This window comes from Lagopus muta, chromosome 3 (genome assembly GCF_023343835.1).
Source record: "Lagopus muta isolate bLagMut1 chromosome 3, bLagMut1 primary, whole genome shotgun sequence".
Classification (NCBI taxonomy): domain Eukaryota; kingdom Metazoa; phylum Chordata; class Aves; order Galliformes; family Phasianidae; genus Lagopus; species Lagopus muta.
The window spans coordinates 67,403,268-67,416,813 of NC_064435.1; the positions used below are offsets into that span (position 1 = coordinate 67,403,268).

At 39.3% G+C, this 13,546-nt stretch overlaps 1 protein-coding gene across 11 annotated transcripts in view; it reads right to left on the reverse strand.

Moving 5' to 3' along the window:
• IKZF1 (IKAROS family zinc finger 1) overlaps window positions 1–13,546 on the reverse strand; it is a 72,955-nt gene that overhangs the window by 43,793 nt on the left and 15,616 nt on the right. For all 11 annotated transcript variants that reach the window (XM_048939367.1, XM_048939369.1, XM_048939364.1 and 8 more), the window contains one exon: window positions 8,443–8,562. In XM_048939367.1, coding sequence (XP_048795324.1) covers window positions 8,443–8,562 — 120 coding nt within the window. The remainder of the gene's footprint in view (window positions 1–8,442; window positions 8,563–13,546) is intronic.

Here is a 13,546-nt window from a genome sequence, read left to right on the forward strand (position 1 = left end):
ACTCTCATATGGAAAGAACTGGAAAGAGAGCCCCAAAGCATAGATGCAGTGTGAGGGGCAGAAATGGCAGAGTTCCCTAGCCGGCAGAAGCCATTTCAGTGCTAGTAAAACTATCCCACTTCAACACCAACCACGGCCACCACTTCCGAACGTTGCGACACATATTCACAGCAGGAAAAAATAGGCTCAGTATCTCAGTCCATGTAATGGACTGTTCACAGTACCGATCTGCCTCCAAAAAAAAAACAAAACACCCTTAAGCCATCATTAAAAATCACAACACAAAGCTCTCAGTTTAGAGAAAAACATAGCACTAAAACCACCAAAGATTTGGGGAGTTCAAATCCATGGTGAAGATGTTGGCTGATCACAGCTTCTTACCAATACAGGATGCTTTTAAATGATGAAATATGGAGAATGAATATTTCCCCTTCTATTAATTGCAACACTGCTGAACATGTCACCAACTTTAGCTAAAACCCGCCTTTCCATTGCACTACACATTTCTGTTGCGTTACTTAATCAGCAGGGAGGGTAAAATCATGTACAGATACTCTGTTATATGAAGGAATTAGCAATTCCCCATTTTTTTTTCTTTTTTAAAAGGAGGCGTCAGTAAGCAGGCAAGTTCTTATATTGTTCCATAAAACAATCCACAAGTTACTGACAATTCTGGTAAGAGCTCCTTCCTCAGAAGTAACATTTCCACAGTAAAAACAAATGGTTTATGTGGAAGTTCTCCTTACTCTGCAGCACAGTGACTACTGGATTTTTTTTTTTTTTTTTAATTGAAATCAGACTCTGATATGTGTGAAATGTGGCTTGGAAGGGTGGAAGTCAATTCATTCTGCTATATTTCTCCACCTTTGCTCTATTTACCACACTTCCCAGACTAGATGCTTTTGGACTGTCTCTGGGGGAGGAGAAACAGGGGAAATGGATGAAATGGATGGTGAAAACCAAAGAGCAAAATCATGGACCTTAACTTTTATTTTTGGAACAACCCTGTTTTGGTTTTCAATTTCAAGTAATTTTGTGTTACCTTTGCTACTTACTAATTCTCTACAAATCTTCAATGGGATTCTTAATTCCATTTTTATTTACAGATTTTGAAACATTACAGCCAAAATGAAAGGAGCAGGAATTACTCCTGCTTTGGTGTCTATGGTGTTGCTATGACTGACAGTGAAAGGACAGATCAGACACCTTCTTGGGATCTCCTATGCCTACAACTTAAGGCACATAAATATTTCTGAAAAATGTATCCCAAAACTGCAGTGAACAGAAAAATTAGGTACAATTCTTACCTTAAAATTTGTAAAAAAACAAGGAAAAAGAAACAGACTACAGATGGATTACTTTATTAGGATAGTCCTAACACTCCTTGCATGTGCATGTGCACCTTTACAATGCAGAATTCACCTATTTGGGAGGGTGGGACAGCAGAAAGTGTCTCAAACTGCATGCTGCAGGCTACTTTTGGGCTGCTGTTGAGCTGGCTCACTTACTAAGAGAAGCAGTTTGAGTAGGCAAAATAATTCCCAATTATCTGCCTCTGGAAGCCAAAGGCCTGGGGTCCCAGTTGCTTCACTTTCACTTGTTAATAGCTTGTTGTGGTCACCCTTCTTCACCATAAGTGACACATTGAGAGTATGGAATTCCTACAGACTACACATGTGGCAATGTTTTCTCCTGGAGATACCAACTTACAAGGCTTCACACATGAAGATTTGCCCAGTGAGCTTAATGAGAATGGTTCAAGGACAAACAGCTGCCCTGCTTTTATAAGGGATGTTTGTTCCTGGCTTTAGGATTAGAGCTCTAAAAATGAGTTTACTCCATGAAATGGCTTGTTCTACACTGGGGAAACCCGTGTTAACGTGGCAATGCTGTGTATCTCTATTGTGGGCTGTATATCTCTATTGATGAAGCCACTGTATTTGCACATTTTGCAGTGGAACAGAGCCTGGGGATCTGGAGATGAAGTTACAGCAATGTGAGGAGAGTCTGAACAAAATCAAAATGGTGTCTCTGTGGGGGTAGGTGGCCCTGCTGCTGTACTCAGCCCAGCCATTAACCTTTTCACGTAGAGTACACTCCTGAAGAACACTCAGGTTGAACATGAAATTGCTCAAGACAAAGAACATGCCTGCACCAAACAGCAAACAGAAGACAGTGGTGTTGGGAGGTCTGTCCAAACCATTGGTGCAGAGTCATTCCCCTAAAATAGCCTGAGGATTGGCAAGGTGCATTTAAAGAAGTCCTCCTCAGCTTAAAATATTGTCCCACTTCCAGCCAAAGCTGTGCATTTTTGAATTGTGCTGCAGCCACGGCTGAGATCCTGCTAGATAATTTTAACTCCTGAGCAAGAAAGGGGCTTATCTCTGAGGCACATCTCTTCTGTTCAGATAAAGACAACTTCCTCTAACTGCAGATTAGATCAGCAGGCCCAGTATCCGTACTTAAAAGCCACACAGCTAAACATTCTGCATGTCTCCAGTTCAAACACTTGCTTTCTCAACCGCAAAGAAATAAAACTTGCAGAGCTTTCCTTGCCTTTGGCACTGATGTACCCCCCTGAAACCACAGCAGCACCCAGCAGGCACTGATGGAATTGGCTGCAACTCCACGAGCTATACAGCTCTGGAGAAAAAAGGAAAAATACATTAATAGCTTAATAATTCCTTGCAACATTATGTTGCTACACAGAAGCCATGCTTCTACCAAATGGACAAGGAGTGGAAAAACAAACAAACAAAAAAAAATCCAGAAATTTTTAGAAGCAATTCTATTCCTGGTAGGAAGTGTTGATCTGCCTGGAGGTAGGAAGGCCCTACAGAGGGATCTGGATAAGCTGGATACTGGATTCAGGCCAATGGGATGAAGTTCAACAAGACCCTTTTACAATCTGATTGATTCTATGGTTCTATGATAAGTCCAAGTGCTGAGTTCTGCACTTTGGACGCAACAACCACAGGCAACAGTACAGGCAGTGTTGGTCAGTTCTCATCTATAAGTGTTTATATGTAAATTATTACCTATAGCAGAGCTTAGGTCTGGCAGTGTGGCTTTTCAGTGGCCCTATATATCCCACATTCTGCATCCCACTCTTGCATATTTCTTCAGGCTATGCATAGCAAAACACATCTTTGTAGATCGGCATGTACTGTATATCACACAGAAAATATAGAAGGGCATTTATGAAATCTGTTTTTGCCTTCTCCCACTACACCATCCTATCCTTCTCTACACAAACTCCCAGAAGAGTTCTGCATAAAAAATAATACTGAAAAAAATATCCCCCACTCAAAACCAGGTAACCCATAATGACAAGGTCTTAGAGCACACAATACCCAGTCCATAGTGGGGACTAGCCCTTTGGAGCTAGAAATGGGAGCTTGAGACCAAACAAGAAGGGAGATTCCTGACTTCTCTATTTCTAAAAGTTCCTAAAATACTTCAGTTATGAGTTTTTCAATTCCTTCAGAAGTCTCCTCAGTCAGACTGAGGAGCCTTGTTTCATTGTGGAGAGTGGAGTACTCTAAATACTGTTCTTAAAACTCCCCAAAATATACTGAAGCCAGTTTTCACTCCGTCTCGGGGCTGGCAGAGCTACATTAGGTGAGGATTTATCAGCAGTTATTTACAAAGTCTAATCAGCTCCTAAAGACTTTGATACTTTCGAGCAACAAAGATGTACATCTGGAAATCCGAGCAAGCAAAGTACATTACACAGCTCTCCAGGTTCTGTTTGTTCTCTGAATAATTGTTATGTCCATGCAAATCCAGGTCATACAGGTATTTTATTGCTTATGCACAACATATTACCCTCATAGCCAGCGAGCTCCCACAGGAGGGTGCCTGAAGCCTCTTTGCTCTGGCAGTCTTTTCCTCAGTCCATTTCCCTACACTACCAAAGCTCAAGAAGATCTGCAAGGTGGACCTGTCTCAAACAGTGGGACCAATTTTGCAAGGTGGGGTGGGGCACTTCCCCTTTTGGCTTTTCTACTTTCTCCTCTTTGTCTTCAGCCTTTCCACACTTCTACTCTGCCTCCACCCAGCTCTGTATAGGTTGCAATATATTGATGTAATGGCAAACTGTTGTGGTTGGTCTGGTGGCCCTTTGAAGTGCTCATGTCCTTGTTCTCAAATGCTTGAGCTCCTTTTAAGGAAGTAAAGCAGCTCAGAGCAAGGACACTTGCCTGCACAAATAACTAGCTTCTGGTACAGGCTCTCACGTCTAAATGCCCGTGGCAAGAGGGAAAACCACAAGATATAACAACAATGCCATGTTCCCAATGATGCTAGCTCTAGGGGAGTAAGTGTCAGAAGGCTCTTCCCTTTTAACTTATATCCCCATGCCAGTGTTTTGGATTTTAAAGAAATAGTTTCTAACTTCACATTAATCAGCTCTGTCACGCACTGATGTCCAGGACTACCTTGGCTTGCAACATTAGGTATCTCTGTCAGTTATCCAAGTTTCAACTCCATTTTGTGAGATGAACCGTCCCCACTACCTCCTCTCAAAAAGAAGACTATCTATACATACTGTGCATTCCAGGTCCATGCTGTAATGTGCAACTAAGATATGAATACTTTTTGTACAAGAAACCCATAAGTTATACACCGGAATTCTAAATGGTCATCTTCAGCATCAGACAGCTGCCAGAGCAGAAATGTTGATGTTCTGAGCCCACAGCTACTTTCTAAGTCCAGTGAAACTGTGAGATGGCTTTTTCTTTTTTATCCATCAATGGCTAGATATGGTATGGGCAGTTATGGATAAACAGGTTACCTTCTCAGACAAGCATTACCACTGCAACAAGTAGCTCTTTATGCATTAAACAGGGTCTGAGTAACAGCTCACTGACTTATTAGCTTCCCACACATGGCTCGAATTAGGATACAGTCCCCAGGCTGAAATAGTCCTAAATTGAAACCATCTACTACACACAGGATGTTCAGTATCCACAAAAGATGCACGCAACATTTAACCTGAAACTTGAACAGAGGCAGCAGAAGATATTTCACATCAGCTTCTGTGTTACAGGTTGGCATAGGAAATACAGCTGCTCATCTAAAATAAGCTACAAAGAAATAATTGTTAATGGAATAGAATTTCAGTTGATGCTTTTCTACGTAGCTCAGAGGTACAAGAGGTATTAAGGAGCATCATAGACTAACATAGATGGTAAAAGGGAGTCTTTTTCTGTGTGTGTGCCTTAAAAATCTAACTGTTGCATTTCTGAAAGTGTTACTGTATTTTCTAGAGCAACTGAATCTACACTTCAGTGTAGAGCCCCGTAGTGTCCAGATAAACACAGAATCACGGAATAAGTCTGAGAAGGAAATCTAGGGTGGAGAAGATGGCAAGAAAGAATGAAGGTTTAGTGGATAAAGCAGCAGAAATAAAATTTGCAAGAGGAAGCTGCTCAACGCATAACAGTAGTCTGGGATTTACAACGTTAAAAGGATAGCAAGCTAATGAAGGAGATGAAGAGAGGTAGCAGTGACCTGAATACTTTTTTTAATATGCTTCTTTGTTGTTGTGCTTCTGAGGGGTATTACTAAAAGCTGCTGATCACTTAGTTCCACAAATGATTTTTTCTCACTCATTTATCATTTCTTGATTGGTCAGAAGCAACCCACATCTTGAGCTCAACTGTGTCACACAACTGCAAGCATACATTTCATGATCATCTAAACACCTTCCTTTGAAACTGGTGTCCTCTCTGGTGATTTTAATTGAGACTGCAAAAAACTGAAGGCTCCCCATGAAAATTTGGCAGGTGAATTCAGTATTTTAATTTATGAAGTCTACTACACCTTCAGTCAGAGAGGAAAGATGTTTCAGATAGTTCACTTTATCAGGTCTACAGCACCCAATTCAATTGTTAGTCTAGAGCTGGAAGAAGAAAGAGGAGCTAAAGCCTATCTTTCTTAAAGGTTTTATGAAGATTTACTATAAATCTGGTAAGCAAACAGTCATCTGAACAACATATCTCACATGTTGATTAAAATTAACAACAGATTTCTCACTGAACTTTAATATGATGAGTTAGTTACTCTTTATATTTAAGAAAATTGCAATTTCCAGTATTATGTCTATAGCACTACATGTACAAAATGTGCTCCAGATCCTACTGGCCCTCTTTGATAAAGATTGGACTCAAATTAAGATTCCTCAGTGCATGTAGTTAGGGGAGATTGTCTTTCAGGGTGCTGCAGAACAAATGGAATGTATTCAAATCATATGTTGAAATACAGCATGCAAAAGGGACTCCCTTTTCAAGACAGAAACAAATGGGAAATTAGAAAATTCATACGAAAGAAAATTGTTGTCTGGCAGTATCTGCTCATGCGCATTGCCTGTTGGTTATATCATTGGCCACTGCCTATCTTCCAGCTACAAGATGTATGTAGTATCAGTGTGTGTCCTCTTCCTAGATACCACTCTTCAAACTACATTTTCAGAACTTTCTTTTCTAAGTTTTGTGATAAACAGAGATGAGAAACAGAACCTAGGACTTAGAGATGGCAACAATGGATGGAACACTAAGCCTGCCTGCATTGTTATACTACTGCTATGAAAAGATATTTCCCTGATATATGGGATTGCACAGGCCAAACACCCCTCTCAAAGCATTCCTTTTTCCCTAATAAACTAATTTGACAGTGATCCAGAATGTGCATAGAAATCATACAGATCATAATACATTTGAGAACATATTTTTTCCAGTATATCCTTTTCAAAAAGTCAGGTTATCGCTAGAAAATGGAGTAGAAGAGGTGAAAGCATATGTAGCTTTATAGAAATGATGAACATGACAAGTGTTGGAGTTGAAACCTACAGTTAAGATTATTCATAAAACAGAATACTATGAATTGTCATAGTATTTCTGTTCTGTTACACAGCTTTCTGTTAACTATATCAATATCTCACTACAGGATGTACACTTGTATATCAAAGAGCTAGAGAAAATGGCTGTAGAAAAAAATATTGAAGGACAAGGAAAATCTTTTTTATTGCTGAGTGTGCAAAATGAAACAAATAAGAACAACAGATTGAACTTATTTTAGGACACCAAAGGTAAAATGTTCCTCAATTATAGAATCGTTTATTACAGTAACTCTTCGTCTGTGTTCATAATGATATATATGTGAGCTACTGGAAGCAGAAAATGTAAATTTCAGCACTGCTGATTATCTATATCTGTGATGTGAAGTTTGGTCAGTGCAACCAAAAACCTGTGTGTTTATTCAGTTGATGTAGCAGGTGATCTTTACATTCACATTTTTAGTAAAAGAGGATCAAGAGATAAAATGAAATTACAAAAATTGCTGTGTTATCTAGCAGATAGTGCTGGAGTTTGGAAGTAGGCTCTATTGTAAGATGCTGTACTATCTTGACTTGATTATTTTGCCTTTACAGCCTCCCTTTCCACCTACCATCCTTTACTGTATTTCCTTCGACTATAAACATTGAAAGGCATTTGCAATCTTTGTGTAAGCAGTCTCCCACCCTGAACTTCATTTTTACAATGGAAATGCGAAAATGATGAGCAATACTTTAATTTGCAGATAAACAAAGGCATTTTAATAGACAGTCCTGTCTTGGAATACTTTTAATCACACAGGGCATTAATCAAAGCATTCCAGCATTCTGGGAGTCATTGAGCTTTTATTACTGTTATTTTTCCTACTGGTAAACAAGCATCATACTCAAGTAATACCATCTGTTTCTTAGTGGACTATATACGAGCTGATGCATACAGTAGTCATCAACATCACTAGTCCATCAGGTGGACCGTGGAATTCCTAAAAAGAATCAGGGTTTTGCTAAGTCGCTTCTCGAAAATAATTTTAATTCAACAGACCTCAATGACTGTGGACTTTTACCTAGAAGAATAAAAATTGATTTTTTTTCTGACGTCCTTGCAGTTAAAAAAAAAGCAAGGGAAAATGAAGACCAGATATTAGAGTTTGAAACATGAATACTATATGTTTTCTACTGTAACATTCCTGGAAAAATCTTAATAGTTAACATTCAAGATAGCATTTGAAAATTATAACAAAAATATCTGAGAATTTCCTGAATTTTTATCAAATCTGAATTCACATTATTTTGACCTGGAATCACATGTTTCATTCAATTGCCTTCATAGAATGAAAACAATCTTTCCTAAGGGGAACATCATGCAGTCAGTTATGCTTTAGAAAAAAGATAAGTAGATTTCTTTAACTTCTCTGCAGACGAAAAGGTTTGCTGTCCTTCAAAATGCGTTTCCCAAAGAGAAAGTTGCACAAAAAACACTAAGCACCCAAGTAATCCTTTGCTAGATTAGATGAAAAGGCATAGGACCTGCTATTATACCCACGTACTGTATAGTTGTTTAACATTATATTTGAGTAATACTTCTTAGAGCGGACTATTCATCTTACCCAAGACTCTCTCATTCTTAACACTCTGCTGTCCTCCAGTAGTAGTAGAAAGGTCCTCTGGTACAGGCATAGGTTCATCTGTGTCATCTGGGACATCACTAATTGGAGGACTTTCTTTTCCTAGTAGTGAAGAAAGCATTGGTGAATCATCAAGTAGCCTCATTCTCAAATAAGACTTAACAGAACTAGCCAAAGAATGAAATTTTATCTTTAGCTAAAAATTCAACTAAATCTTCATCAAGGTTCACTAATACCCATAGATCAGGCTTTGGCTGTCCTTCTGCCTACAAATAATCACATGCCTACAGTTCCTGGGAACTCCCCAAACACATGCAGATAGCAGAGGTCGGTCGAAGCACAACTTCAAGGGTTTTATGATCTCATATTTGTAAAGAGGAAACAAACCTCTGTGTCTTTCACATATAAAGTACTGTAGAAGATATCAGTTTGGGGCTTTAGTATATTTTAAGTATAATGGAACTGTGTTCATGCTGAATTCGGTACACTAAGGAAAATAACTCTCCAGCTAAGCAGTGTGCTTCCAGAAACTGAGGGGTTTATTGGTTTCCAGGATCAGGCACAGCATACATGTACTGCTCACAGGAGCATATCTGTCTAGCACAGCTTCTTTCAGAGTGATTTCACATATCTGCTTGCAAAACATTCCTTGGAAACAACTACTGAAAGAATTATTAAGTGATTAGTTTTCTTGACTACTCCTGAAAGACCAATCTTTGAATTAACAGCAAAGAAGGAAAAAGGCTCAGATCAGTATTTGAGCTCACTAACATTAACATAAGACCTTTGTCTCCAAAATGGAGATGTTACCAATTTACAGTGATGCAATCTATTAGACATCCTATGGCAATCAGCACAGCATCAGGAGCAGCAATTTCATGGCACAAAGGCCTAGAAAATAAGTGCTTATTCTAATGAACATTCCCACATGAACACACAAACATTCATTAATTCTGAAATCAGTTCTCAGAAAAATTTAAACAAACATTGCTTATGTAATTGCTAGCTGTCAGTTGATACAGCTTTGTAACATAGGGTTTTGGGAAAAAAGAAAACGGCTTTCAGCCTCTTGGATGGAGCAGAGCATAGTGCCTTCTGGTCTTTACTGATCATGGCAGAATATAATAGGTAAGTTTAAGGATCTTCCACATCGTTTTGCCTTCCTCCAGGGGCCTGGCAAACTCAGGACTATGACAGTCCCAGTCCCAGTTTCACGCTCAGCCTGAGGGAAACACTACCCTGCTGTGCAATATGCTATATCTTCTCCATGCTCCAAGGGGCATGCAACTAAAAACCCCTCTAGGGTAATCTGTGCTCTCCCCTTCGCAGGAGAAAAGTGTAGATTACTAAAATTCCTACAAGAATTACTGTTAAAAAAACTATCTGTATGTCCTTGAGAACAAAAGAACATTAAACTACTTGATACTCAACTTCTTTGATGGCTGTAATCCTTCTGTGAAGATCACCTCAAGTTATTTGAAAATAGGGTAACAGTGGGGGAAATTCACTGTTACGGTGCACAAATATAGGTTTAAATGAATGTAATAAGTGAATACATTTCTTAATGATGCGCCTATTGGAATGCGGAACAATCACTGAGAGGAGGTGGTGAGAGCAGTGCTGAAACTGTCCGGCCAGAGGACTTGAGGACCACCACAGATCAGTCACACATAGGCACAGGGATGGCTGGGTGACTTAGTAAGGCTCCCTCCATCTCCTACTTCTGTGCTGTGTTCTTCAATGGACAGAATTATGCCCACTGAAAATGAGTGCAACAGTGATCGTGGATTGCATAAATGAAAAAGAGAGACTAGGAGTTTCACAGAAAAGGAAAATAAAGTACATCTTTATAAAATTAAGGAATTGAAAGGAACTTCCAGCAGCTTTACTGATGCAAGTCCCATGCCTGTCAAACTGAGGTATATCTTATGGATAGGAGGTGTGAATGAGGAGAGGCAGCAGAAATATTCCAGGCTTTTCAACTCTCTTCCCAGAAAAAAAAAGAAGAAAAACCACACACACACACACACACACCAAAAAAAAAAAAAAAAAAAAAAAAAAAAAAAAAAAAAAAAAAAATCCAGGCTGCTAATCTGAGAGTAAGAGGCAGCCTGGTCAGAATCAGCTCTCTTGGCACTACATCCAGGAAAAATGCTAAATAATAATATTCAAAAGCCACCTGTAACTTCCAAGGTGCAAAGTGTGCTCCCAGTTACACAAATAAAGATTGATTGTTTGCCTTAGCCTAGATTCAGAAGAACACATTACTTAAAAAGCTGAAGACTCTAATGGCTACCAATCCACATAAACACTATCAGAGCTATGAGATTATGAACAGGAAACAAAACCAAACAATATTAATATGTAGTTGAGCATCCTAGGATAAGAAAACAAAGGAGAATGTTTCGAAGATAAGTCTCTTGGAAAATGAACCTTTTTATAAATTGGAACTTTGATAGTTTATGGTGACAAACAGCATTTACTGAATAAATATGAACTTTCTGTTTGTTAACTAAATAGTAGCTTGCCTAGATAGCATGAATCAGAGAAGCCTCACAGACCTGTTGGGACAGAAGGAGGATATCTGATACACTTCCTTCTTCAGATGCAGCTAACAAAACTTAGCAAACTTGACTTTAGTGACTCATCTTCCATCATTTGACTTCTTCATGCTACATATGATATAGAAATCCCTGCATGCAAAAAGGCAGGGTAGAAGCAGTTGATTTAAAATAGACATTTTTTGTTGAATTCTGCATTTTAGATTCCAGAGCATGATATTCATATTTCATGCCTTAACTACATCTAAATTGTTAAACCGTGATAGGTTCACTACTGCATGTTAATCTGACAGATATGCAATCTCACTAACATCCTTTTGCCAATGAATTTAGAAATGGAAAAGGGGCAAGGAAAAGAAGGAACAGTTTCCCATTTACTTTCTAACAAGCATGTCCAGAATAATGACTGGCCAAAGGGACAGAGCTAAAAAAAACCACAAAAAACTAGTGGCAAATACTGGGATAAATCATTAGAATGTCACATAATAGATCAAAAATCTATTCCAGATGTATTTTTGCTCAAAGGTAATAAGGGAATCATAAACTAATCTCTCATGGGTTTGGTTTTTTTTGTTTTTTTTTTTTTTTGTATCTTTATTATTATTAATACTACCTTTACAAAGAGCCATGTGAGGAAAGTATAAGCGACAGAGGAGCTGTAGAACTGAAGTTCTGTTTCTGGCTCTGCCACTCACTGACAGTGCCCTTAGCTAAGTCACAAAGCAAATAGCTTCAAAAGCAGGTTGTGTGTGACATATTGCACCAGTTCATGCTGAAGCTCTAAAAGACAGTCTCAGGTATCCAAACACTGCTATCCCTGTATGAAAAATTTCACAGCATGGCCTAACTTATCAGTGGTGGTGAGATATCTAGTCAGCTCCTCTGTACTTCAGTTTCCTCATCTGTGCCTTACCCATCTAGTAGAGACGAGGAAAGGGAACAAAGTGTCCAACTCCGTTAAAGCTTTTTGCTTCCCTTATTCCTATCTAAGTTTGCATGCCTCCTGGCGCTTTCACAGCCTCACTCCAAAATGGAAGCTCTTCAGTTCACGTGGTGCAATGGTGTTGCTAAAACTGCAGCTCTTGAAAAGAAAGCCAGGACAGGATTTTTTACTGAAATTTAGTTCACTACTCTTCCACAAAGGAATGCTGGATTTATTTAACACCTGAGAGTTAGCTGTTCTGTATGGGAGCGCTGGAACCACTTAAGAAGCAGTGAAGCAATAACAGCAATACATGGATTTTCTAGCTAAAAGCCAGAACCCAGTTCATATCCCATTTTCTCTAGCAGAATCTCCAACCTGAGGTGAATGAGGAAACGGTCCTGGAACATTAGCCAACGCTCAGGTGGTAGAAATCAGCACAGGATATACTCATTTACTCATTCCCAGAATCTAGCAAGAATTTCAAATGCAAAACTCTTCTTCCTGCTTTTGCAAAGCGCGGCACAGCCTTGCAGGTGCTGGGGAGATTTTTTTTTTTGTTAAACATGGAAACATTTGTACTGTTTTTTCATCTTCCTTAGCTGTTATGCCGTAGAACAGAGAGAAAAAAAAAGAAAAAAAAGAAAAAAGAAAAAAAAAAAAGCAGGAAAAATACTGCTTGTTAAGTGAGATATTATCTGTGTTTTCTGACTCTTTTCTATGGGTGCCGGATACTGCTTGGTTAAATGTATGTCAGCTCTCTCCTCATTTCAGAACTGCAACTGCTTGCCTCATGAAATATCGCTTTCAGAAGAAGAATACAAATTGTGAACTCTGAGGTGGTCTTGCAGTATTTCGGTTCCTCTAGGAGCACATGATGCCAGGATTCCAATAAATGGGAATTGCCTGTGCGGGTGTGGGGTTTGGCTCGCTCACGGGAGCTTTGTATTCTATTGGCCTGGCTCACTGCTGCCACAACTGAGTCAGTCACAGCTGCATAAATGCAGCAAATGGAGGCAAAATCACTGCTCCTCTGGTGAAAAGACTGTTTCTAGAGACCAATTTTATTTTGGGAAGGGAAGGGAAGGGAAGGGAAGGGAAGGGAAGGGAAGGGAAGGGAAGGGAAGGGAAGGGAAGGGAAGGGAAGGGAAGGGAAGGGAAGGGAAGGGAAGGGAAGGGAAGGGAAGGGAAGGGAAGGGAAGGGAAGGGAAGGGAAGGGAAAGGATGGTCCTCAAAATTTGGTTTATTTATTTATTTATTTTTAATAAAAGGCATAACCAAGTGTGAACCAAGTCACCTAATTCCATAAGCTCAGAGAATATTCTACATCTGATGAGCATTACTCACAGAGTAGGAGAAACAACTAGGAGTATTTTTCATCTGGCATGAAAATCCCACTACAGAGCAGACCTCCCTTGTCATGCAACGAAGCATCCTAGAAGCATGTAGAATCTCAGGAAGAGGGCAAGATAGGGAAAAACTCCTTTCTGGAACTGCCAGCCAGTGAGAAAGAAGTAACATCCCTGAATCATTGCAGTCTCCACTTTTAAGGTCTAGTACGAGCTGATAAGTTCTAGTAAGAGTCAATATCTGTGGAACTTAA